We start from the raw sequence: 27117 nt of genomic DNA on the forward strand, positions 1-27117 counted from the left end.
ACCCCATTATACATCCATAGTGTGTTATTTTTTTTTTTTTTTGGTTTTGTTTCAGCTTAGCAAAAACCGCCTTAAAATAAAGCACTTTTTTCAATGTAACAATTCGTCCAACCACCACTTAACCTTGTAACTATTTATTTAAAAAAAAACAGAACAGTACAATAGTTAGACTGAACAGCAGTAACATTTTATTTAACGTCCTGTTGCTTTATACAAGTCACATACCATGTTCACCATGGAGAATTGTTTTTAAAGCATCATTTTAGTCTTCTTTTTTTTTCTAAAATTATTCTCTTTTTCCAAAGGCTGCATTGTCTTGTTCAATTAGATAACTACAGAATACAGTCCAGGCCACATCACTGTACATTGTCATTTCTACACTCAAACTCCCTTCTCATTACAAAACGCTTGATAATGAATTATTTATTCAGTATAAGTGTTGGAGCATGAAACTACTGAACCACAGCCTTTTGCCTTTCAGGCTATTACCTTTCAGTACTGCCTCTTCATATCTTAATTATTGAATTTCAGTGCTTGCTTTGTTAACTATCTGCTTAATGTGGCTGTAAAATGCCCTGGTAGTTGTTTAAGGCAATCATTATGTCAGGGTTTATAGTTCATATTCATTTAAGTGTGACTATCCAAGTGTTTTAAATAATCAGACTTTATTTACTTGGCACTTTGTTGTAGTTTTATTTCAATTTACTCTCTACCACCAAGTTATGAGGTAGAATTTATATGCTATACTGACACCTACAGGCTGAATCTAGTTTAAGTGGTCTTAATTTCAGTAATGAAGTTTAGTTTAATAGGAGAGCTCATTAGACACGTGTGTTGTACGTGACAGGATGTGTTAGGACAAAGGTTACACTTAACAAGTTTGAACAAAAATTTACTAGTAAAAGCGATTAAAACAAGATTTGCACATCTTCAAATTTCTTAGTCCAAAGAAAAATAAGTAAATATTCTGTACATAACAATCAACAGGACAGTGAAAACTAAAGCATTCCACAAAAGTGTCTAATCTGAAGCCATCACACACTGCCACAGTGTGTTAGATTTAAAAACACATTTCAGACCTCTAAATCATCTCCTTTACACAAACACTGCCCGGGCTCCTCTTTCTGCAGGGCTGCTCATGCATGGTGAGAAACCCAGTTACAGTGTGACATACAATATCACAAAGAGTAAACAAACACGCTGACATGGTGTGAAGGAGCTCTGGAAGGACTACCTTCTTTTCATTCGTAGTCGGAAGGAGAGATACAGAAACTGAACCGAAGCCCAAACATATGCAAACTTGTGTTCTGCAGCATCAATGTTTTATTATGTGCCTGGTGAGCATCAGAGTCCATGGAGGCTTCAGTAGGAGGACATCCTCAATCTTCCCCGAGCCGAAAGCCTTGCCCCCAGTTGTGACGTCCACCACCTCCTCCTGCTTGTTCCTGAGGAGTGCGTCTCCTGGTGGGTGGGACGCCAAATCCAGAAACCCCACCACGTCGGTTTGGAAACCACCGATAGCTGTTGAAAAACAAGGCTGTTGAATGTATTCTAGACTAGACTGTTTAGTCAAAACAGATGTAATGTAACAGGTGTTTGTTGTGTCTTAAAGCACAACAACAGCAGAATGCTCTGTTGTGTACCATCAGCAGATGCTGAACAAATGTGTTGTAATGATCATTGTGTCACTGTGGTACAGTAAAGGAAATAATGTAAAGGAAATAGTATAAAAAGAGTAGCAGAATAAAGTCTGGAGGGCCATCTCAACTGATCACCTCCCAGTGCACATCTGTAGTTTTTAGTACACAGTCTTTCTTTGAAGGTCTTTGAGGTTTATACAGCTTTATCAGATCACTGGCAAAAGTAAATGATAACTTGGTGAATATGGAATACTGTTTTTGATAGAGACTGAAAATGCAGACTGTGTGCTTACAGGGTCTGTGGAGTGGACAGGAAGGATCTGCCGCCCAGGTCCATGGGATATTTGAACATGAGGAAGAAGTAAAGATGGCCCACTAAATTTCCAATCAGCTCATTCACAACACTGAGGAGAGATTATGATAAAACTCTTAGTGTACAGCGTTCAGATTGATCAGATATCATTTGTTAGATTTTCACCAACAAAAATCTAAAACTGTTCCAAAATAATTATATAACAATAGATTTCATTATTGCACTAATCAAAATACATGCACTCACATTTGTTATAATTAAAGTACAGTGATAATTCAAATATCAGTTGCAGAAGTCAGCATAAAATATGAGTCTTCTATATACTCCATAAACAGAGGAAGCCATGTTTCAGCTGACTCTGTACAGGGGGGGCTGTGAGGATGACCCCAGCAAAGGACAAGACCGTTAATGTGGTGACAGCTAATAACCTTATTAACCTCTTTTCTCCTTCTTTCTACAAAAGACACTTAAACACTGAAACATAAGTGGCATTACCCTGTCTGACAAAATGTTATAAAATACACACTCTACACCATGAGAAAATAAAATAAGAAGGTTCTTACGAGCCACCGATGATGTAGTTGAATCCCAGAATGACCCAGGGGAGATAGCAGGCCTGCGAACATTTGATACAAGTGTCAGAATGCTTTAAGGTATTTATATGGAGTGCAAAGAGATAATGAATCTGCAAAATTGGATTTCTACCTTGAATCTTGTACCAAACCAGAAGGACACTATCATGTCTCGATTTATTTGGGCCCATACATACAGCACAGACATGATCAATGGGATCATCAGGAGCTGGAAAAAAGAATATGTTTTTTAAATTATTACCTCATCTAGAGGATTTGTAATTTAGCCTGAGCTACACATAGATTATTCTTTTGCCAGCTGTACAGGCAGATGAGGCTCTGAAATTTGTAACCAAGCACATGAAGCAGCCATAAGCACTCCCGTCTTTCCAGGACAGATTGTAGCAGATCTTGTATAAGATCCCATTTTTTACATTAAGTAGAATTTCACATTTGAACCAAGATGCACTTGTCTATCTACAGTCACTCATCATACACTCCTTTATTTCATTTGTCCAGCAGTATGTCAGACCACGTGTGTGATTATAAATGTAAAAGCATGTCAAATTTTTAACATTTAAAACTGAGAGCTTAGTCTAGACAGGGCATAAAATGATGAAATGCACTCCACCATTACTTACGCTGAGCTCTCCTAATGTGTACTGAAATTAACATAATAACATAATAAACGATAAAACAACGGACGACTAACCTGCATGTCCATCATCAATCCTGTTATCTAAATCATGTAGATAAGGACAATCGCAACCATTCCAGAACAAGAACCCAACATTTAACCAACATTTTTTGCAACCTCCACACACACAAAAGTGAAAAGGATACAACAATGCAAATCCAGTTGAAAAGCAGCATATACACGTAGTCTGCTGGTCTTCCATCAAAGGCCCCTAGTGGAGGAACAGGAGCTTAATGGAACAGTTCTGACTTTATAAAGCAATGACGTTTAAGTGTGTGTGATGGAAGGAATGTAATGTAATAAATTCATGCTGTTTTCACTTGTTTGCAACTAATTTAACTCCTTTTTCTTACATTTACAACATACATTAGGAATGGTGGACCTGTGCAAGCTGAAAAATGAGACTTTTTTTTAATAAAGCAATTAATTTTCAAATATTGCAGCCAATGTCCTGGTGGAATGCAAATGAAAAATCACATAATGTTTATTTCAACCATTTACAATTATTTCACTATTCCTTGTGTCATGATTCTCTAAACAAAAAATCATTTGACTTATGTGTGTTTATAATCTTTTGTTTCTTTACAGCTAAAACAGCTAAATGTTAAATTAGTAACAGATTGATTTTAATTTTATTTACTTCCTAAACTGATCTGTGACAAATTTCCCTGCAAATAACTGAAGAACTGAAGACAATGCATTAAGTTAAACATTTCAGATACTGGCTCTGACTGTATCACTATTTTAGTCTAATAGAAAAATATGAGCATTTTTCATCCCTTATTGTTCATCCTTATTAATTAACTATCAACATTTATTTAGATCTGTTATTCATGGTGTAGATCTGCTACATGGAGGGTGTACAGTTAGTCATACCTGTTTCCAGTCGGGATGAGTACTGATACAGGAAGTACAGATTGACCATATATAGAAAACCTGTTCCTGGACCAACTGGGAAATACAGTGTTGAAGATATCGGTCTCCATATCTGCAGAAAGACAGTCCAAATGATTAGTGACCCATGAAGTTACTGGACTTCACAGCTTTGTCCCAAACTCTAAAATTCACATCATTCAAATGTCTTTGGATTTTGGACTTCAACTGATATGAACAGTTTTGCTACGATGGCTTAATACTTAGGACTGCAATTCCCATGAACAGTTTTGCAAGTCTCCATCAGTGAGCAGCTGATAACTTCAGCAAAATAGACTTCATGTGAAAACTATAATGAATTTTCCTAGTTACACAACTGCACTTTCTGACCATATAGTATACAGTTATAGAAGGGATTTGTTTATAATCGCACTATCCGGTGTCACCCAGATGAGGATGGGTTCCCTTTCGAGTCTGGTTCCTCACAAGGTTTCCGCCTCATACCGTCTCAGGGAGTTTTTCCTTGCCACCATCACCTCTGGCTTGCTCACTAGGTATAAATCATGAATTTAAAATTTATATCTTGAATTTATATATTTCTATAAAGCTGCTTTGTGACAATGTCCATTGTTAAATGCACTATACAAATAAAATTGAATTGAAATGTTCTCAATTCTAGGGCACATCTGTAACAATACTTTACAGTCATTATTTTCCACATCAGTGTAGTCTCAATGGCTCGATGAACCATGAGCCGTTTTAACACACAAATGATTGTCTATTATCTACAACATCAAGTAAGAGGTTATATTTTATAGTCGCTGTGCTCTCTGTGTAGTGGCACTAAATGGCCTTATTTATGAGTGGCATTATTTAAGAGTGTCCTCTTCTAACCACTTATTAGCTGATTACCTAGCCAGCTATTAGGAAAGTACAGGAAGGCTAATAAGCACAACTCTTATTATGTTCTATTGCTAGTAAGAACTCTTCTATCTAAACTCCAGTGTTTAGGATACAGTACATATTTCTCATTCAGAATGGTATATGTACAAGTAGGAGAGTACCTGTGTATCATACATACAGAGGTTATTTAAATGTGTGCTACATACAGAGAAACACCATGCTGCTATTTGACATGGGCACTCACACTAAACTGTCCACCATGCATAGTGTGATAAAGGGTTAGCTCTAGTTACCATCCACTTTGATTTCCCAGGAATAAAACAGGAACCTTTTATTCATTATTCGTTTTGTAGAAGGAAATACAGCTTACAAGACAGACAGAAATGCTCCATGTATCCAGTTTAGCAGTTAAGCACTCTTTGGTAATCCTGGAATTTGAACTCCAAACGTTGTGATGGCTAAAAGAGAGCCTTGACTGCTGAGCTACAACTGCACCGCACATCTAACTGGCCAAAATCCATCTGCTCAGTCATTCGTTTTAGCCTGGTAACTCCCTGGCATGGAAAATGGGTCAGGAAAGAACGGGCACTTCCCCCACCCTTTTCCCTGTACATCTTCAGTTTCTTTACTTCTCTTCAGTGTGAAGTAGGGCTATGACAATTATAGTTTCTTTATATATTGTTATAACAAAATCTGCAATAGTTATATTGTGATAGTGTTTGAAATTTGCAATAAATCAGTTCAGACTATTTTCTAAAGAACAAATTGTGGCGCAAATCGTGCCCCCTCGCCCGTACCCACCCACATATGCCATGTTGCACCCTTCATCTGACAAAATGAATTTTCTACTTAAAAGAAAAAAACGTGTGTTTTGCATTTGTGTTTACACTGGAGATTATACTGATAAAACCTGTTTTGGTCATAATTTTATTATGATTTAGCCTAATTTAGATGGAAGACTGTCGACCATCAAATCTCGCACATAACTATGAGATTAAAGATTACCCTCGACGTTAAAGGTTAAGCACGCTGCACAGTTTGGGAATTTTGGGAGCTAGTAATGTATGGTGATGAATAAGTTACCTAACTAAAATTAACGTTAGCCCTGTGGCTGGAGTCCTGCCGCTGTCATTGGTTCACGGGGGATCAGGTGTGAGTGGACCACAACTTCAGCCTCCAGATGATCTTGGAAATGAGAGACCTAATCAAGTAGATCTATGGCAATACACTGGCCGCCTGTTTTGCTCTTCCAGGAAGGACAAGTCCTCAGGAGATTCCACAACAAGATGCATCATCTGCAGCTCTTTTAACAGTGAATTAAAAAACTGTTCACTCGGACTCAGACTGAAAATGCTTGTGCTACGCTGTGATGCACTATGTGCTCTGCGCGCTGTGATGCACTATGTGCTCTGCGCGCTGTGATGCACTATGTGCTCTGCGCGCTGTGATGCACTATGTGCTCTGCGCGCTGTGATGCACTATGTGCTCTGCGCGCTGTGATGCACTATGTGCTCTGCGCGCTGTGATGCACTATGTGCTCTGCGCGCTGTGATGCACTATGTGCTCTGGTTGGAAACGTATTGTATACTTTTACAGGATAAAACATTACAAACTCTAATCACACACTCCAAAATGTTTTATCAGCAGTCTAGGTTTTCTTGTCACATAATGGTATTGGCATTTTTACCCTTTAAAAGTATACAATACATTTCCAACCATGTTTAAAGTCCGGACCCCCTGTGAAATAATCAAAATAATACCCTACTCCTCATGAAAACGCACTGATTTCCTCTCATTAGATTGTCCTATGATAGATGCTTTCTACTGTTTAAAATGGATTGCGGATAAAGTCTAATCTCACGTTTTACTGCATTACTAATTAATATCTCAGAAACATAACACCATATAAGAGTATCAGACTCAAACATTATGACATGGAGGGTCTTTTATTTTCACGTTTTTATCCTGGTTCAGGATAATAATTTTTGTTAATTGCTAATCATTTCTATCATTACACATCTGTGTGCTTCTCTGTGGTGAGAAGTGTTATTACAGTAATATGCCCAACAAATATGTGTTGTCTGTGTAGCCACACTGTCAGAAAGTGAATGAGTAACAATAACCAACACTTCAGTATTAATGTTTCATGCAGTAATCATATCTGTGAGGATAAACAGAACATCTCTGTTTGAAACATGTTTTGGATGTAGTTTTAGAAATTGTACATTTCAGATAGCTTTTCTAATCTTCTTTAACCAAGGATACAGATTTTCAAAAATGTCTTTCTAACTCGGCTCCATCCGCACTATAAAAACAGCAGCTCTCAGCACTGCTTCATGCTTTATTCTGCACAGGGCAATCACAGAACTAACAGACAGCCTCATACACAGGAGGATCAGAACAGAACACTTTTGGTTATCCAGATTTATTAGATTTTTGTTCATGTTTTTTATAAAGACCAAAACATCAAGTCAAGTCATAAGGCAGTCAGTGTGCAACTCAAGTGTGATTCCAAGCCCGTAACTCGAGTTGCCATCTCTGCTCCAAATTCTTTTGTCTGCTAAAAATCCTGTTATAAAAATATTGTGGCACTTTCCCTAACCTAATAACACTGATATTGCACTGTAAACTGATATAGTGAAGGCAGTGGTATTGGTGTGTTTGGTTATCATACACTTCACCACCTCACACCACTCCACCCTGTCCTGAAGGTCTACATCTCTGTGCGCTGAGCTGCAGCCTGCAGTGCAGAGAAAAGTGAGTTAGAGAAAACACACACCACAGGACTGCATGGGAAGAGAATGAGTCTGAGAGAGAGGAGAAACAAATCTAATAGTCTCTCAACAGAAAACGACGTGCTTGTTAAACCAAGTGCAGCGCAGCTTGGACACCAGCTCTGTATGATGAAATAGGAAATATTGTTGGACATTATTAACACATTCTCTGCTTTAAAGAAATTCTTGCTTTGCCTGACTGATTCACTATTTGCATGTATTTACTGGGCAGATGTTTTATCCAAAGCAATTTAAAGTGAGGCTGAATTCAATCTGAGCAAAGAGCTGAGGGTTAAAGTTCTTGTCGTAGGACCCAACAGCAGCTCTGAAGCAGCACAGGGATGACTTCTGTTTTCAATCCAAATCATTCACTGCAGAAAAAGCAGGTACCATGTTAGCATCAGTGTGCCATAGCAGCTGCTCTGGCTGCATGTAAATCACATGGTGATCTATGGATGATCTCTACAAACATCAATGTACGTTGTATATAGTGTAAAGATATAGAGCATATGACACAGTTTGAGTCAGAGCCAACAGTTTTGTATTGCTGTTTTAACTGTAGCACTACTGTTTTTACTTTTTTGGTCTATTGTGTTCTTTGTATTTGTCAGCATGTACTATATTCTGAAAATGTCTTCATCACACAGCCTGACTACTTAAATCTAATGCAAATGTTTTTGACTTGAAACTTTCAGTTGCAGAAGAAAATATCCACACAGCTTCTAGAAACTGAAGTGAAAGAAAAATGACAGGAAAAAAAAAAAAAAGCAAACTGGGTACAGGCCACTAAATTCATGGCTGCAGTAAGGAAAGGGGAGGAGGTGGAGGTGAGCACTATTCCAAGGGCCCTGAGTGGACACGGGGCCCAAAATAACATTTGTCCAGGAGAACAAATGCTGGTGTGAACACTTAAAGTCTTACTGTTAACTCTTATTAAATTACGTGAAAGACACAAAATTTATAATAAAAAAAAAAAATTTTCAAAGCTGAAAATATGTACACTAATGACAGGTTTTTGGGAGCAAAGAGGCAAATTATACGGAACACGAAGGTGAGGGGAAGCCAAACCTATATCCTATATAGTAGTGTTGAGGTACTTGAGACTGGTCTTGTCATAAACTCTGGTGAAATTTTACTCGGCCTTGTCTCAGTCTCGCCCTACAAAGACTCGAAATATTTTTTCGACCACCCGAGACCATAACATTGTTTGTATGAACAAATCCAGTTGCAGTACAAAATGTAAATGTCCACCTCTGCATGTGGAGTTAAACAGCTCCTATACATTTCAAGTGACCATCTTTCATCATCCTCTTATGTTCATATAGCACAAGTACTTGTAATGCACAGCTGTATTTGGTCTCAGAAAGTTGTATGAGCCAAAACAAGTTCTAGTTTTTAATGCATTTCTATCTACCTATTGTGTGCTTGAATCAAAGGAAACTGGCTTTATGTGTTATACTGCTTCCTGTTATATTTCTTAAAAAAGAAAAAGAAAAAAGAATCCTTTGTATAACTAGGAAAACACACTTCAGTGCTTGCTATAATGGGCTATGTTTAACATGTCCTATGTATGTCCTGTGTACCTATTTGTACAAGTGTGTTCTTTTAGTTAATTCAACAGAGGTTTCATGTCGGGTTAGGAAGTTACCACAACCAGCAAATTAACACATTTAAGCGTCTGGACTTGGCCATGTGTGGTGCTGGTCTTGAAGCCGTGTCATACCGGCTCCTGACTCACACTCTGTTGGCTGTGGTCTTGGTCATGACTCGGTCTTGGTCATGGACCCAACACTGCTGTATAGTACACTTGTGTAAGGAGCAGGGAGCCATTTGAGATTTCGCCCTGATTGATGCTAAACAAACAAGTTAAAAAGATTTATATACGTGTTATTTCTCGCCACAGGGTCCACAGATGTCCACACTGCACAAGGTGTGTGCAGGGCGCCACCTGCAGCTCGGTGGTGTGTGCACTCCTTCACTGTTAAAACAAACTTACACTTCTTTCTATGCCTGTACTTACTGCTTTTATACTCTCTCTGTTTTACTCTCACACAAACTCGTGGCTCCTCATTCGAGCTGTTCTCATGGTGAGGTTTTCTCGCGAGATTTACTATCTTTCATGGAAACCTGGACAGGTTATTATTATTATTATTTTTTTTATTTTATTTTATTTTTTTCCACTCAGCACGATTTCACTCAACAGAAACTAACACTGAGTAATATGAAGCCCAGAACCCGGAAGCACTCGCTATGGTTGGATCCTAAACCCTGTTAAACACATAGTGCACTAAATATGTCGCAGAAAAAGTGAGCTCTGGACCAATTACACAGAGTCTGCTAACAACACGTAGAGGCGTAGAAGGCATTATTACGTGTCTGATATATTAGCAATAGCAGTTCATTCACACCCCACCCAGTGCACTATGTAGTGGAGAACAGTGGTATTTGGGATACAGCCGGGATCTATGCGCTTTTCGGTGGCCGCTTCACCGCAGTAATGAGAGGAGGCCTGTCGGCCTTATTAACACTCTAATCATATTTACCTTGATCAACTGTTTGCTTTAACTCACCTGGAACTTATGAAAGAACGCTTCCGGCCACAGCACGAGATGTGCGGGACTGATCAAGCCCAGTTTCCCCACCAGCGGCACAGCGACTGAAGCGGCGAACCAGTAGCGCGTGATGAACGGGATGCTTCTGAACCAGTCCCCGAGGTCTGACATCTCTCCACAGGACACAGAGCCCGACAGGTGGATTTAATAACTTCTCCTGATTTGGGTATAAATAGTCCCTGTACAGCCGCAGTGGAGTGTAATCGCAGCTGCTAAATCCTGTTTCGGTATCTTCTATTTTGGTTCAATCTTACTTTGACTCCATTTACAATGACGTGGCAGCGCACCAAACGCTACTTTTCCCCACCCGTTTTCTGGCATATCGCTCCTCCTGCGCCCCGAGAGTCCCGCATCAGCTGCTGGGATTCGCTCATAGGACCGAATTCACACGCCTTTAAGGAAATATCCAATTAGGAAGCTGCTCGTGGGTACTGCTCCTGCCTTTAGCCAATCACAGCGTAGGAGGCGGAGATTGTCGGAACACGAGTGGGGACAAAAATAAAGTGAATTGAGACGTCCTAGTTGTGGTTTTCTGCTTTTGCATGTTAGTGTCAAGATAAAAGCCCCTGTGTTTCAGAGAAGCGCTGAAGCGACCCTGAGCAACGGGAAGCGGTTACTGAAGATGAATTAACGAATGACTTATAATTTATAAATACCCCTAAGCATATCCATTTAATCAAATAAAATATGTACAATAATATGTTTGATGTTTTAGTATTCACCAAATACACATTTATTCTTAGAAAATGGCAAAACGTGTAAATATCCAGAATATGCAACAATGAACCGACTCCATTTTCCCCTTCCATCTCAGCTACTGCCATTAGCTAATCTAGTTAGCAGTGTAGCTAACTGCTAGCTCGCGTTTGTCAGTTAGACACAAGGGAGATTTTAGTATCAATGTCTTTATATTCTCAGCAATGTATTGAACACATGAAACAATCAAACATGTCAGATAATACCATAAACACAATTATTGTGTCTAACACAAACATTAGCTAAGGCAAAATCCTTGTAGTCGTGTGTCTACCTGGCAGACTAGGCTCCATGGGCAGAGAGTCACATGCTAAATTGCCAAGTGTGTGTGTGATGTCCTGCGATCGATCTGTGTACCATCCTAGAAACTGTTTTCTGCTATACATAGTCCCTGTTCTGTCCCTGTGCCTGGTTCTGTACTGACTCGGTGCCTTTGCAGTCATTTGTTGTTTAGCTGTTTTCTGACCTTCCATGGGAAATACCCAGTCCTCTAAGCAATACCCTTCACACTACACTTTAGACACTATATGTCCAAATGTTCGTGGACACCTGACCATCTCACCCACATGTGCTTTTTGAACATCTTATTCCGGATTTGGTCCCTCCACTTCCACTCTTCTGGGAAGGCTTTACAGTAGATTCTGGAGCGTGGCTGTGGGGAAACAGGAGCGTTAGTGAGGTCAGGCACTGATATCAGATGAGGAGGCCTGAGGAGCAGTCAGCGTTCCAGTTCATCCCAAAGGTGTTCAGTGGGGTTGAGGTCAGGGCTCTGTGCAGGACTCTCGAGTTCTTCCACTCCAACCTTGGCAAATCCTGTCAACATGGAGCTCGCTTTGTGCACAGGGGCATTGTCATGCTGGAACAGGTTTGGGCCCTTTAGGGCCCCTACCGGAAAGGAAATTGTAATACTACAGCATACAGCAGACATTCTGTACAATTGTGTGCTTCAAACTTTTTTGGGGAAGAACCACACGTGGGTCTGATGGTCAGGTGTCCACATACTTTTGACCTTATAGTAGATGCTGTCTGTAGGAGCATGCTGTTGTAGCCTAAGAATTTCACTGCATGATGTTTGCTCTGTATTTGAAATAAACATGAACTTGATCTTTTTAATGCACATTTTGAGGTCAGTTGTACTTTAATAGTTAAGGGGCAAAAAGCAAATTTATGCTTGTTGTGGAAAAGTAAGTATACTTGAATCTAGAAAATATAATATAATTATTAATTCATTCATTCATTTTCGGCAACTTTTTTTTGAAACTGTGAGATTCTACCCGCTGTACCACCCCTATTATTATTATTATTATTATTATTATTATTATTATTATTATTATTATTGGTAGTAGTAGTAGTAACAATTGAAAAAATTCACAACTAATTTTAGAGACTTTTATTTTGTCTTCACTTCACGCGCAAAAACCCGGAAGCTTTTCTTGTGGCGCGTTACTTTGGAGAGGTAGTGAGCCGCTAGTTAAATAAATTTCTTAAAGTTCTAGGTGTTTTTAATAACATTTTGAAAGAAATATTATGGATATAGTGTTATTGCGTTTTTAACCGTGCAATAGGATAATCAATTCACAACCACTTACGTTAGCTTAGCTGGCTAGCTGCTAACCTGTAAACAAACCAAATTCAGAGGCTAATAGCACAAAGTGCGCACTAGCACACTTAACAGTACGACAGAACTGTAGTCCACATACAGGAGTACCTTTTGTAGTGCACGTGCTATTTAGTACAGTAGTGTGCTCCTAGAACGTAGCTTTACTTTAACGCCTTCGATAGTATTCACCTGTCTCTTTTTTTTAATGAAGCAGTTTACAGAGAGATGTCCCTGAATTCCATTCAGCCCCAGCTGTCCTCTCTGAAGACGTGTCAGAGCGATATCAGCACAGGAATGGACATCGTGTCAGAAGTCGCCCTGGATCTGGTCGAAGCCCAAGGTGACTTGAGCAGTAATAAGTGAGGAATAAACCTTTGGGGGCATGCTGTTATAGGAACATAAGCAGCGACGGGGTGGTGTGATGCGGCAACAAAGTGTTTTATTCCTATTATACTACAGCAGTTTACCAACAATAACGATTTATTACTTATTAAAGAACAACACGTCATACTTTTTAAACCGTTTATAGTTCCATTTAATGTCTGTTATCGCTTAACATTGTAACAGTTGTATACAGTGCCCTCAGTTGCCCTCATATATACATTTTTCTTTGTTAAAAGGCTCATTTATTACTAGACCTGTGGAGCGTCCGTCATACAAGTACCTATGAATTAGTTGCTACAATAGAACATAATGTGCGCAGTCTAATATTATAAACCTGTGATTATAGACCTGTGTCTTAGCTTTCACAAGTTAACTCGCTTTCCTATTTAAATAGGGAAAAAAAGTTTGATGAAAACCACTAGGCCAAGTCCCTTTAGGAAGTGGAATAATATGTCTGATATGTCTTCAGTAGGGACTGCTTCATACAATTCACTGAGCAGAAGAAATTTCATAATCAAAGATTCTAATATATATAAGTAGTAAAATGTATTAATATTGTCCACACTTTTTATTCCAGCTACTGATGACAGTCCAGGTCTGAAGAAACTGGAGCAGATGATGTTGGAATGTGCCAAACTGGACAGAGAGATCAACTGCTTTGTGGAATCTGTTGAACAGATGATTGCTCAGGTTAGTTTATTTGCTCCATATGACATCACTGTTGCTTTCCAGTTTTCTCACTGAGCTCCCACGTATTGTAGGTGAGACATGAGCCTCCACACGCCATGTTCAAGCTGAAAGACTCTGTAAAGGAGCGATTCACTGAGCTCACGGCTGCAGTCTCGGATGCTGACATTGAAAGACACTGTAAAGTGGTAGCCTTCAGAGACAGCATCAGGAAATCTCTGCAACAAGGTAATACTTATTATTCCTGCAGGTGATATGATGATTCCCTCTTGCTCAATCCCTTAAGTTTCTGGTTCAGGGGGATTTAGTCTTGGCCAATTCCCACCCATCAGTCAGTTTTCCCCTATTACACGACAGCTATCTACTGGTGTGGGCGAATGCTAACATGTGCTTCCTCTGTGACACCTGACGCTGGTCAGCTGAATCTTTTCAAACTGCTGCTCATGCTGCGTCACATGGCAGCGTAACACACCCGGAGAAAAGCTCTGTCAGTCCCCTTCTGCATGCATGAGCTCACAGACACTCATGATTGGCCAGTGTTGCTGTGATTGACAGTATGCCATCCCTCCCACACAGAGTGCACAGCCAGTTTTGTTCTCTTGGACTCCCAGCCACGGATGGTTGTGGAATTGTTGAGGTTCAAACTCGTGATCTCCGAATGATAGGGTGAATACTGAAGTTGTTAGGACTGTGTTGGAACCAGAACATGTGGTCAAACTTAAGGATTCTCTGCTACTGATTTCATAAAAATGTAGAACTACACTTTTTTTTCTGGTTTTTATCGGCATTCATGGCTTACGAAGGTTATGAAACAATGTCTTTGTTGTTAATTAGTTTAATATTACACAAAAAATGTGAGAGAACCTTTAATCGAAGTATTTATTCTAAGAAAATAAAACAGCCCAGCAACATCCCAGATCCTCATTATTAATTTTTTTTTTTTAATTCTTTGTAACAATACCAAACGTGACAATTATTGGAACCTCTGGATATAATATTTTGTGAAACCTTCATTTGCCAACATAACACCTTCCTATAATGCCTGAGAGGTCGGAGAATGCAGAGCAGGAATCTTGAGACCTGTCCTCAGTAAAGAGTCTCTCCAGATCCTTCATTCTTTCTTGTGGCCTCTTCGCTTTTCTCTTCAGTTCGGTCCACAGGTTTTCAGTGGTTTTTAAGATCATGGCACTGGGATGGCCATGTCAGTTGCTTTATTTTGTGGTCAGTGAACCATATTTGTATAGATTTGGACATATGTTTCAGATCATTGTCCTGTAGAAAGACCCAGCCATAACCCAGTTGTAACCTCTTGGCAGAGGCAACCTGATTTTCATTTAAAATCTCCTGGTACTACTGCATGATGCTGTGTATCCCTTTGGACCTTAGGGTTAGAGGACCTTTGGAGATAAAACAGGTCCACAACATCTCAGATCCTCCACCATACAGTGGGGATTTGGTTGTTTTCTGTATCCTGTGTAATCATCCTTCTTTTTACACCAAGTGCACCTTGAGTGTTTGCTGCTTAAAAAAAGAGCCTCTATTTTTGTCTAAACATAGAATACAGCTCCAGTCAAAGCTGCAGTATTGCCTAGCAAACTGTAGGCACTTATATTTTATGGTTAGATGATTTAAGCTATACATCAGAAGCACACATTTTTTTGGGTGTTTTCATAAAAAAATTTCCCCATGTTGATGAATTCTGAGGGAATTTGGCCTCTGTGTCACCACATATTTATACCCCAATGGGACAAGTCATGGATGAAGTGCTCCCAAAGACTATGGTGAATTTCTAAGAGGTGTCAATAATTATGACATGTGGTTTTGTTAAAATATGTTCAATCATTTTTTTTAAAGCATTTTTTTTTTCATTACATTTTTAAAACCCGTCTTTAACAAGGGTGCCAGTAGTTCTGGAGCTGACTGTATCCATACCATGGCAGGAAATTAACGGTGTAACTATTTCAGATTTTCTCATATTATTCTGTCAAGGTTAAGTATTAACACATAAAAATCATCACATACTAACTCATCCTCAAATGCAGCTTGAATGGTTGATTGTGATTATGATTATAATGAATAGCTGTTTAGAGATTTGAGATGCACTGACAACAACTTAAAGAGCTCTAAGTTAAAAAGTAGGATGTAATAAATGGATATAAAAGTTCTAATGTCAAAATGAATTATGTTGCATGTTTATTTATTCAGCATTGTCAAATAACAAAAATGGTGAGTTTTGTGGTATAATTATGACGACAGAAACCAGTGTGTTATTTAGCCAAAAGGTGATAAACCTCCCTGTATTTATTTTGTGTCTAAAAGTATGACAGACTGGCTTGACACTAATCTGAGATATTTATTCAGTACTTGTACACTTATATGTGCATGTTATTTACACGTGTAGCAAATCAAATGGCATGTGGCAGTGTGGAAGAGGAGCTGGATGAAGACATTGCTGTAACACAGAGCCAGACGAACTTCACATGCCCTCTTACCCAGGTATATTAACACATCCATAAAAGCCTAGATGTCTCAGCCAATCAGCATGCAGTCTAGCTGTAACAGTATGCTATTAATATTATTAATATTATTAATATATTAATATTAATGTAAAATATTCATCTTAAAATGAATACTTTCTCTTAATATTTTCAGCCCTGAAATAAGAGAGCAATGTGAAGTTCTGAGCAATTTAAGCTGGACATCAGAATCACACTTATGTGTTTTAATCACAATAGTGTTGTTTTTTTTTTAAACAGCAATGTGGGTGTAAACTCAGGAATCCCCAGTCGATCTTATCTTCATCTTAGTTATTAGTGCTAAACCGATAATGAAAATTCATGGAAGATGCACAAAATCCCTACACATGCTTAAGGATCCTCCTTACAGTTGGTGTGTTTTAAATAAGAAAGGGACGGAATGTGACAGGACTAAAATCACACTAAACCTTTTAAGATTAAAGTGTTTAAAAATAACACGTAACATTGTACTCGCAGTTGAGAAGGGCCAAAACATAATCTCTGTAATAGACATACAATTTTTTTTAATGATCATTTATGTTTATCAGAGCAGAGTCAATCAGTTAAATAATTTTTTTTTTACATGGTTTTCCTTTTATAAAAGAAGTGTTTAATTTTGTACTGAACATAAAGATTAATTATATGTACGTTGTTGTTGACAGGTTGAAATGGTCAATCCAGTGAAAAACAAGAAGTGCCAGCATTACTATGATAAAGAAGCCATTCTGTCCCTCATTAAGACAAAGCAAAACAATAAGAAGAAATGTCGGTAAGTTGAAGCAAACTTTAAACTGCTACAGTTAAAGTCCTATCCTTTGCAAAAAAAAAACCTTACATGGAATAACTTTTCAATTAGTAGCAGGTAACACATGGAAATGTTTCTACAGTATACCAAAAAGCAGCACTAACATTCCCTTTTCTTGGACTTGTTTATTCCATCAGCTGTCCTGTGGTTGGCTGTGGAAACACTGATGTCAAGCCATCGGATTTGGAATTAGACCTGGTTATGAGAAGAATGATACAGAACCATAAAAGACAGAGTGGAAAGAGCTGAGTTGGACTCATGGACTCAGGCATGCATATTTTTATATATATATATATATATAAGAGAGAGAGAGAATATAAGAGAGAGAGAGAGAGAGAGAGTTTTGATATTACTTCACTCATTGAGCAAATGCAAAAAATGTAAATTAAATTCTCTTGGATCATAAAATGTGTGTCTTGTTAGCTTTTCTAAAAATAAAACAAATTAAATGTTAAATATATGTACTTTCACGGTCATACGGGTTCATCGATCTATACATATTCATACATGACGCATGCAGGGATTTTATTCACTGTGGACTTCAGTAATTTTTAATCCCTGTAAAACATTGTTCATATTGTTTTATTTATTTCAAATCTGAACAGCATAGGTTGCACATTCACAAAATTCAAACCAGAGCCTGATTTTAATTCTATATAATGTTACTGTAATATGATTAATCTATTACAACAGCCATGAAAGTTGTCTTTCCCCCATGTTACAAAATCATCACATCACTGCATGAGAAAGTGAATACTATAGTATAGTTACACACTCCATGCAGACAGACAAATCTGATGCACAGCAGCCTGGATGAAGCACACCATCAGGGGTTCTACAAATACTTCACTTTTTGGTGACATTTCATAGTGAAACAGTGCAAATCTTATTGGTTGTCTGCACCCTTCCAGGTATCCCAGTTTATCTTGATTATTCAAACTACTAGAGGAAATTGAGTGTTTTAGGAAACACAATTTCTCAATTCCACTGCAGTAGCTCATTCAAGCACCTTGGGTGTCCATATCTTATTTTTTCTGTAAAGTTTAAATCAAACCTATAAATATTTTGCAAGCAGAATTTATTAGGACAAGACAATAATCTCCAGTGGAGTTTTTCCCTTCACCATGTCTCCTGTTGGGACTGAGCTCCCAAGGTTTACCTGTAAATTGGACTGAAACTCTTTAAACACCGGTAATGCCAACACTGCGTATAAACCCGGTGGAAAAGTGACACAAACCAGTCTGCCAGCGATGCATTTAGCATGATGGATGAAATGACCAAAGCAGATTTTTTTTTCTTCTTGTCATTCCGGCCTCTTACAATGATTTACAGTAATTACAATAAATTCAACTTGTGACTTTAAAAAGGAATTCCTGATTTAACCTGGTATTGAAAATACTTGTGTGATTATGAATATGAACCCAGCATATAAATTTGGCCAAGGCCGGTCCAAGCTCTGACAGTTTTGTCTAATTAGAGACAAAGGGACACGGAAACTGTCGTGGCATTACAGTACAGTGCAGTGCACTATGACTTGGAGATGAGAGGTATTGGACCGGCTTATTCTCTGCTTTTATCTTGACCGGGACAGAAAGTAAATTAAGTTTTAATAAATGAGGGATGTAGGAACTATATCTTGTTTTCTTGTGAATAGAAGTGAAAAGGCTGACAGATTAAATGCTTCCCTTTCACGTGTGACTGAAATGCAGATGTCGAGTCTAACAAACTTTAGAAATCATCAGGGACACACATGAAAATTGCATCTCTGCGTAATCTGGATGCACCATTTTGGCAGTAAACATGAAACTGTTTTTTTTCCCTAAATATTTTAATGTCTGATTATAATCTGTTTCTTTTCACATGAACTAGATCGGCAAATATGAAATGCCGGTAACTTTTGCCTGATTTATTTTTTATTTTTTGTAGTCCTCATGCATCCATGTGAGGTTTAACCGCAGTGCTTGTGGGAGCATCTGAGTCCGTTTGGTTGTTGGTCCATGTCCCCCTGTCTCTCTGCACCAGTCCAAGTCTGCTTGAAATGCAGATCTGCTGCGATTTGTTGCTCCTGGTGCAAGTCTAACCAATAGTAACTCCAAAACCGCACTGAAACTTGTTTTTGCGATGGTTCAGGAAGGCACCAAGAGCCAGAGACAATGGGAGCGGCAGCAGCTTCTTCTCCAGCGTAGCCCCTACAACCCAGTTACTGTCTAACGAACCTGCGGAATTTCATGTGAAAGTTTTTTTTTTTTTTACTACATTTTACTAAATCTACAAATTCTTCAGTGTCTAAAGTTATATTATTCATAATAATATAAAACACAAAAAAAGTTTTAGTTTATAGTACAAACTAAACTCAATCATGTTTGTATTCATTACTGTCCTAGTGTACAGGATTTTCACAGGAAGTTATATGTTAATTAGTACCTTTAAATTGAAGATTAGCTTTGGGCAGGTCCACCTGATAGCCAAAAGTCACACTTGTTTCTTGCATGCGTGTACTCGCCTCAAACTCCACCCCAACTTGCAACTGCAGAAACAAAACATTTGTGATGTTCAGAGAAAAGTTTCATTCACTTCATAAAATTAAACAACTGAAATTATTATTACAGAACATAAACATTATAGAAGTGTGGATATTTTACCGTAACTACACTGGCTGATAAATTGGTGCATTCAATTAAAATGAGCCAGAGTTTGTGTAAATAAAGCTGATATAAAATCAAAGGCTACCTGATCATTGGCTTTGTGGTAGTATGATGCATGAGCACCTGCTCCTCCAACAGTTAGTGTGGCCACGTAATTGCTACCTGAGAGGAAAAAAGGCACCCTGTAAAATCACTATAGATCCTGGGGGATGTTATACAATGGATATAAAAAGTCTACACGCCCCTGTTAAAATGGCAGGTTTTTGTTAAGTAAAAGAATGACTTCAAGATAAATCCAATCTTTTCTCACCATTAATGTGCAATTGCAAAGTATACAAATAAAGTGAATCAATCAGTAAGAAACTTTTATAGGGAAAAGAAAAAGAAAAACTTACAATAACCTATTTGCATAAGTGTGCACACCCCTAAACTAATACTTGTGATTATATTACACCACTCAGACTTTTTGGTTAAGAGTCTATCAGCTTGGCACATCTTGACTTGGCAATATTTTCCCACTCTTTCTTGCAAAGACATTCTAGATCTGTCAAATTGTAAGGGCATTTCCTGTGCACAGCCCGCTTCAGGTCACTCCACAGATTTTTTAGTTGGATTCAGGTCTGGGCTTTGGATAGGCCATCCAAAAACACTGATTTTCTTTTGATTAAGCCTTCCCTTTGTTGATTTGGATGTAGGCTTTGGATCATTGTTGTGCTGAAATTTGAAACTCCTTTTCATCTTGCACTAAAATTGAGGTTTTGCACTAAAATCGATTGGTATTTGTAGCTATTCATGATTCCCTCCACTTTGATAAAAACCCCAGTTCTGGCTGAAGAAATGCAGCCCTAAAGCATGATGCTGCCACCACCATGCTTCACCGTGGGTGTGTGTTCTTTTGGTGATTTTTTTTTTTTGCGCCAAACATACCTATTGGAATTATGGAATTCCACCCTACTTCACTTAATTTTTATACTTTGTAATTTCACACTGAGGGTGAAAGAAGTTCTGACATGATTTATCTTGGTATAATTTTTTCATCACAAAAACTTAGAATTTTAACAGGGGTATGTAGACTTTTTATATCCAATATAGTTAAGGAATGATATACTTAGGAGCATGCTGTTATTTGAAAATAATCACCAATCACCATGAAGTTGATTATTTTTCTATAACAGCATGTCCCAAAGTGTTTTATTCCTTACTAAAGTTAGTGTTTGGACATCCCAACTCACCCATCATGTCCAAATATGTGGTGTCTGTTTCTTACCTGTGTATCTGCCCATGAATGAGGTGACCGTACCCTCCTCTCCAGGTCTCCTGTGGTACACCAGCTCACCCCCCAAAGCCAAGGCAGGCGACAGAGACTGAAGGTAATGAGCCACTAAAATCCCTAGTAGACAAACCGTGAAGATGCTGTTACATCCACTTGCCCTTTTCCTTCATTCAGTCCCCACATGGTTAGGGATTAGGGCTATTATTTATAATTCTGTAATATTTATCTTAATCCAAATAACTAATTCAATACCAAGAGGAAACCTTATTTGTTTGCAATTTTTCTACTTCTTTTTGTGGAAAATGAACAATGCAATGCACACCAAACAATTCTTTCATTAGTCCATGCAGAAAATGTGCCCTCTTCACTGAAAAACAATGTGGGGATTTGCATTTCAAAAATAACACTTGGTGTTAGGTATCTCAATATTAGTTCTGGTCAAATGAAATAGTCAGCGTATGTGAAAAAACATCCTAAAATTGCTGTTTTGGCAACATCTAATTCAGGAGATAACTAGTCAGTAATTCATTCTTTCATCTTCAGTAAGAACTTTATCCTGGCGAGGGTTGCAGTGGATCTGGAGCCTATAATGTGAACACTGGGTGCATGGTGGGAGAATTTAACACGGATGGGACCCCAGTCGTCCACCACACACACACACACACACACACGGGCAATTTAGCACAGCCAATCCGCCTACCTGCATATTTTTTGGCGGAAACCCGGAGAACCCAGGGGAAACCCGCGTGAATATGCCGAGAACACGCACACAAACTCCACACAGACAGTAACCCAAGCTAAGGATCAAACCCAGGACCCTGGAGCTGTGAGGCGTCAATACTACCTGCTGCACCACCATGCTGCCCTAATCAATAATTATTTAATTAATTATACTTAATCAGTTCATTTCATTGGAATCTAAAGAGAAAATACCAGATCCAACAAGAACGTCTGGATTTCCCAGTGTTACAGCAGCAGTGAAGTCGTCTCCACGGTACTCTGCGTCACACTGCCAGTTCACAAACTTGTGCTGCTGTGTCTGAAACACAAGACGTCTCAGTCCAGTGAAAACCAGTCTAAATTATGTATAAAGCAGCTCAGTCACATTGTGCTCTTATGTTCCAAAATATTCTTATAAATCAGTAAATATACTACTAAACTACACTCAAAAATAAAATGGCACAGTGTATGTGGATTGTGAATATGAATAAATGCACATATTAGTTATAAAGTCTTTCTGTTTTTAGTTATTTACTCAGTGTTTACTCGTGCATTATCTAATACATAATAAATGTTATGCATTCTCTTTAGCTGTAATACTTTAAGAAGTGTGGGGTCCCAGGCCATCTCTATACTTGTAATGGCACTGCTGGAGTGACTGATAACAAACTGATAACAGTTAACGCTGAACAATTTCAGGCAATGGGTCAACCTCCGCCTATGGACCAGTATTGATACTTTATGTATGGGTTTTAATACAGTCAGTTATACATGGAAATAGTAGAGCATTTCACTTGTCTGTGCCTTGCACTCATTTGAGCAATGCAGTAGGATATGAGGTATTAATCACCTCTACTATTTCAACAGCAAACCATTTTCTTTTCCTGACTGGTCAGGTTTAATTCAAATTTATTCTTTAGTTCTTCCAGCTCGGTATTTGGGTTCAGTGGGATCTGGGTTTGAACAGATATATCTATGTATAATTAGGCTCAAACACACCTCTTAGTGGTGTAACACAATGCCAGTATCAGCAGCTGTATCTGTAGCTATTTAATGCTCAAACTATTATCTTTTTTTAATAATAATAATGATGATGATTATTTATTTATTTTTAAAATTATTTAAACCAGGAGTGGCCATGGGCTATACTAGATAGTTGATTTATTTGTTTGTTTGTTTTTTAAATGTGAACCCTATCACTATGCTCTGGACACAGAGCTGTTGGGAAAAGAAGTAATTTTTTCATTCACAAATTATTACAATTTTATTTTCTTTACATTTATTTATTCTTTTTCTTCTTCTTCTTCTTATTATTATTATATAATGTCATTCACCTGCTGAACCAGATGTCCTGTGGAACTTTCTGGCAAGCTTCCTATCTTCTATCAAATGTGACTGAATAAGAAAGCTAACTATGTTTCAAAAGAACAATGTCTTTCCCAAATCAAGAAACTGTTATTTACAGTTGACAAAAACAGCCATGTAAAAATACTTTATTAGGTTTAGTTTCCAGAAAGATCAGAAAAGATCGCTGGACACGCTATCGGAATCTTCCATAAAGCTGGACGCACTCAGAGTGCTTCTGGGCAGCATTTCATTATGATTTTCCAGGAAATTTTCTTTTAATAACAACAGAGGACGATCATTTAAGAGCGATGACAATACATGCAGTAATGCACAAAAAAATGCAGCTCTGTACATTTGTGTTTGTATACTGCTAATCATAAATTCATGCTACTGTTAACTTGTTTCCCAGGAAAAGGCTGAAAAAACAGAAGAAAACTGTGTGTACCTTTTCCTAAGTGCAAACATTTTTGGCTAGTTTCAAGTCTTTTTCTGTGGTTTGTTGTAGTTGACCCAGGGGGTCAAATTGATTATCCTGTAAATTTTTTATTCACAGTTATATTTGTGGTAAATGCTCAGGTTCCAACTGTGGAGACAAAGTCTTATGATATAAGGGGGAAAGCTATCTTTCCGCTAACTTTTCTCAATCCTTTAATTGACACTGTGCCTTTGAGTACAAATACTTACAAATGTGAAAATCTCACTGACTCCATTTTATTATTATGGAGGTAATAAAACTCCATGCATAAATAATAGACTACAAAATGAGTGTGTTTGTGTTGGCTGAGGCATTCCTCCAGTGTGCAGTACTTACCTGCAGAGCAACTTTGGAGCGTACGTGTGTGGTCAGCTGGTGGATAAACTGTGCATTGAGACTGCCTGTGTTATCCATGTCACCAGCGATTACTGGAAATGACTATAAAAAATTAAGAATTGCACATATGAACTTTGCACAACACTTCTGTCTCTGCTTTATAAGAAATAAAAAAACTATAGTGCTGCACAATTAATAGCACCTTAATTATGGACAGAATTGTTGGTTTCCTCAACCACGACTAAACAAAATCAACTGTGATATGGATCAGTATGGAAAAAATGTTGGCCTGTAAAAGGTCTGCTTTAAAAATTAACTATATCAATTATACCTAATCAATTTTGTTAATATATGGCAATTTTATCACACCACCAGTATTTTGTTACATGTCGTGACAAATGCAGAGGTTACATACTGAGGTGCTCTTGAGAAACACCATTAGAATAATAATTTTCTGAAACAGTTTATTACATAACTAAAGTAAAAACACTCACCTCAGCAGGTCCAGTCTGCTTGCTCCCAACGTACGTGGCTGAAAACTTGTAGCCAGATTCTCCCATGGTGCTTAGTGTAATTGTGTGGTTCACCTGTAGCAACAAAGGCAGAGGTCACATGTGTTTCTTCCTTTTCTTAGGCATCAAGAGAAATGATCATTCACTACTTGGCATGTGCCAATGATCAGTTCACCTTGCTGTTATTATTGTCATTATTATTATTATTATTATTATTATTATTATTATTATCATCACACCCCCTACTGACTTTCATTCAAAACACTTCTTATGCATGTTTAAACATAACACACTAATTGGTTCATATCATTCTTAGTGTTGTGAATGTTGTGGTACACACTTCACAACACCCTAGCACCTGCTGCACTACACACACAAACCGAGGATGCGATCTGGCTGTAGGAAGGAATCATTTTTAATAAACATTAATTTGCTTGAATAGATGGTAGACAATCTTCCCAGAATCAGGAATATGAAGGGATGCGAAAACTCTGATTAAACTGAGCACAACACAATATAGTGCTGCACAAAAACTATAACTAATACTAGCACAACACAGTCACCTCACATTTAAACTCTACACTGAACATTATCAAGAATCCAAATAACGTCTTTAGGTGTGCGAGAGAACTCATAGGTGAAATGTTAGACAAATACTTTAGCTGGCTACATCATAAAGTCACCTTTCCCAGTGATTCAAGTACTCACTTATTTTCTACAGTCTATAGTTAGCTCATTATATGGAGTTAAACTATGTTAGTTGCTTTTAAGCCTAATTAACTGGGTTTCGGTGCAAGCATAGCATGGGACTGGGTAGCACGTTGCCCAGTGAGCTAGCTAATGAGTTTATGATTTGCCCACTCTGGTAAAAGTAATAGTGTGACCTGTGAAACAGGATATATAATTTGCTAGTTAGTTTGCCATTTTGGTTCACTCGTAAGTCTAGCTGTGTAGTCTGTCTATGCTGAGAAACTAGCGAGCAACTATTAGTAAACAATCATCACACTAGATTCCTGAACATGAGACAGTTTTGCAATACAGTATCATGAGAAGGTATTAAAACAACTATGATACAGAGTAAATGTTGTAATAAGGAAATTCTCACAGCATATTTTATAACTCAAGAGATAGCATTAACACTGACCTGGAAGTGATTACTTAAACCCTTGTTGACCACCAGTCGCACACCCTCCATCTGCAATGGGAAGACCTCTGAAGGTCAGAAAAAGGACACAGTGAGAAAGTGGCAGTATCTACTCAGCATTCAACAGTGTGACCTTTGGATTTACTGTTCTTAATGCTATTTCAGCACTTATGGGCCGTGTGTGAAATACAACCGAAAACTGGTCAAAGAATCAACATCCTCAGTACCTTTGCATTTCCGATGGCACTCCTCAAATGTGCCTGGGTTGGGGAGAGAGGGCTCTGTGTCAGTGCCAGCCTGTGCGCCGGTGCCCAGAGAAGCCGGCATGCTGGGCATGGTGAAACCGGGAGGCACCGTCAGGCCTGGACCCCCCTGGCTGCTGCTGCTGCTGCTGCCTGAAGCAGGGGGGTTTGGGGAAGTGGCAGCCAACACACTGCCCATGCTGAGACACACAATTTATAGCTATTCAGGTTAATGATAGAAATAATACATTAAACTCCTTGAAGCTGTAGGATGAGAACCACTCTTCCAAGTAAATCCTATGAAACTGATACAATATAAATTAAAATGTCTAAATAACTAAATGTAGTTTCAAATACTAGTTAGAAATATTTAGAAACTAGTTTTGTTTTAGATGAAATTTAGTCTGATGCTTTTATTTTTTGTATTCTGTGGGTGCCAACAATACCTAATCACAAATACTAACACCAAATCCCAAAAGATAAAATCATTTTAATTGAACTAATTTATCACACGGCATATTATTTCGGTGTGCCATGGGCTGAATCTTTCATGGCCTTTACTTCCTATACAAGTGAACTACATTAGATATAATATACAAGGCTTAAACACTCTGTGTAGTAAGCTAAGTTTTCAGTTGTAGCCATTTGGAGAGTGGCCCTTGACCTAGGTCAGGTCTGGTGCTAGTTTTGAAGTATCAAGCCATGCAACCAAAGGACACAAATAACACGCAGCTAGCAGCTTTTTGTCAACAACCTCCTTTAATCAACACCAAGTAGAGGACAAAAGCTCAGTTGATAATAAAGTACACAGAAATGCTTGGTGCACGGTTCACTTGGCAGGACAGCAGGTGAGCTAAATTGCTAACGTTAAATAGCCAATATGCTAACACTTGGTAATAGCTACACTTCCTTTAGTCGTGGAGGAAAACTATAGTGCCGCACTAAGCCTCCCTGACCTCACCTATAATAGCATTTAGAACACTAAAACACTGCCTATCCGTAAACTAATTGATTTAACGACTTCATAAGGCCTCGTGCTCTACTCACGTTGTGGAATGCAGTCCAGTTACACGGCTATGAAGCACCGGTAGGATGTGTGGGACAACCTACAAGACCAACGTCTTGCCCCGCCCACTTCGTCAAGCTCTGGAAAGGGATTGGGTACAGCATGCTACAACTGCAAGCTGATTGGATGAAGAATACTGTAACTGTACGGGGATTGGTTCCCTGCTGAGTTTCCTTCAGAGGTAAGAGGTGAAGAACAGGAGTCAGGAAGCGACGTAACGCTCAT

The 27117-nt window shown here is 38.4% G+C and overlaps 3 protein-coding genes across 6 annotated transcripts; 1 reads left to right on the forward strand and 2 right to left on the reverse strand.

Moving 5' to 3' along the window:
- Positions 1-165: 165 nt before the first annotated feature.
- Positions 166-10495, reverse strand: derl1 (derlin 1). Its single transcript, XM_026913679.3, has 8 exons — positions 10343-10495; positions 4099-4210; positions 3369-3433; positions 3238-3264; positions 2659-2754; positions 2517-2569; positions 1934-2044; positions 166-1521 (listed from the first exon to the last, which is right to left on the reverse strand). Exons 1-8 carry the CDS (start codon positions 10493-10495, stop codon positions 1380-1382), a joined length of 759 nt encoding a protein of 252 aa, XP_026769480.1. The 3' UTR covers positions 166-1379.
- Positions 10344-17588, forward strand: nsmce2 (NSE2 (MMS21) homolog, SMC5-SMC6 complex SUMO ligase). Of its 4 annotated transcripts, none has more exons than XM_026913681.3 (7): positions 10344-10522; positions 12952-13080; positions 13702-13814; positions 13886-14039; positions 16213-16307; positions 16990-17096; positions 17270-17588. In XM_026913681.3, exons 2-7 carry the CDS (start codon positions 12966-12968, stop codon positions 17379-17381), a joined length of 696 nt encoding a protein of 231 aa, XP_026769482.1. In that variant the 5' UTR covers positions 10344-10522; positions 12952-12965; the 3' UTR covers positions 17382-17588. The 4 variants fall into 4 exon arrangements, with proteins under 4 accessions (XP_026769482.1, XP_026769483.1, XP_026769481.1 ...); XM_026913682.3 differs by having other exon boundaries at positions 10346-10522; positions 12955-13080; XM_026913680.3 differs by lacking the exon at positions 10344-10522 and adding an exon at positions 12532-12596.
- Positions 17589-17695: 107 nt separating this feature from the next.
- tomm40 (translocase of outer mitochondrial membrane 40 homolog (yeast)) lies at positions 17696-27032 on the reverse strand. The gene is made up of 10 exons (XM_026913676.3): positions 26874-27032; positions 25812-26026; positions 25585-25652; positions 24423-24515; positions 23929-24030; positions 21984-22089; positions 21045-21167; positions 19863-19939; positions 19557-19659; positions 17696-19348 (listed from the first exon to the last, which is right to left on the reverse strand). The coding sequence occupies exons 2-10, from the start codon at positions 26023-26025 to the stop codon at positions 19209-19211; spliced, it is 1026 nt and encodes a 341-aa protein (XP_026769477.1). The 5' UTR covers position 26026; positions 26874-27032; the 3' UTR covers positions 17696-19208.
- Positions 27033-27117: the final 85 nt, after the last annotated feature.

This window comes from Pangasianodon hypophthalmus, chromosome 1 (assembly GCF_027358585.1).
Source record: "Pangasianodon hypophthalmus isolate fPanHyp1 chromosome 1, fPanHyp1.pri, whole genome shotgun sequence".
NCBI classification, from domain to species: domain Eukaryota; kingdom Metazoa; phylum Chordata; class Actinopteri; order Siluriformes; family Pangasiidae; genus Pangasianodon; species Pangasianodon hypophthalmus.

Excerpts from the sequence above, each read along its gene's own strand:
- derl1 (XM_026913679.3), bottom strand. The coding sequence starts at position 10,495 with ATGTCAGACCTCGGGGACTGGTTCAGAAGCATCCCGTTCATCACGCGC. Across the intron at positions 3,434-4,098 it reads CTCATCCCGACTGGAAACAG|GGGCCTTTGATGGAAGACCA; the intron begins GTATGACTAACT and ends TTCCTCCACTAG. Across the intron at positions 3,265-3,368 it reads TCAACTGGATTTGCATTGTT|ATAACAGGATTGATGATGGA; the intron begins GTATCCTTTTCA and ends TACATGATTTAG.
- nsmce2 (XM_026913681.3), top strand. The coding sequence starts at position 12,966 with ATGTCCCTGAATTCCATTCAGCCCCAGCTGTCCTCTCTGAAGACGTGT. Across the intron at positions 13,815-13,885 it reads TTGAACAGATGATTGCTCAG|GTGAGACATGAGCCTCCACA; the intron begins GTTAGTTTATTT and ends CACGTATTGTAG. Across the intron at positions 17,097-17,269 it reads AACAATAAGAAGAAATGTCG|CTGTCCTGTGGTTGGCTGTG; the intron begins GTAAGTTGAAGC and ends TTATTCCATCAG.
- tomm40 (XM_026913676.3), bottom strand. The coding sequence starts at position 26,025 with ATGGGCAGTGTGTTGGCTGCCACTTCCCCAAACCCCCCTGCTTCAGGC. Across the intron at positions 22,090-23,928 it reads GCTCCAAAGTTGCTCTGCAG|ACACAGCAGCACAAGTTTGT; the intron begins GTAAGTACTGCA and ends CTTGTGTTTCAG. Across the intron at positions 19,940-21,044 it reads ATTCATGGGCAGATACACAG|GTAGCAATTACGTGGCCACA; the intron begins GTAAGAAACAGA and ends TTTTCCTCTCAG.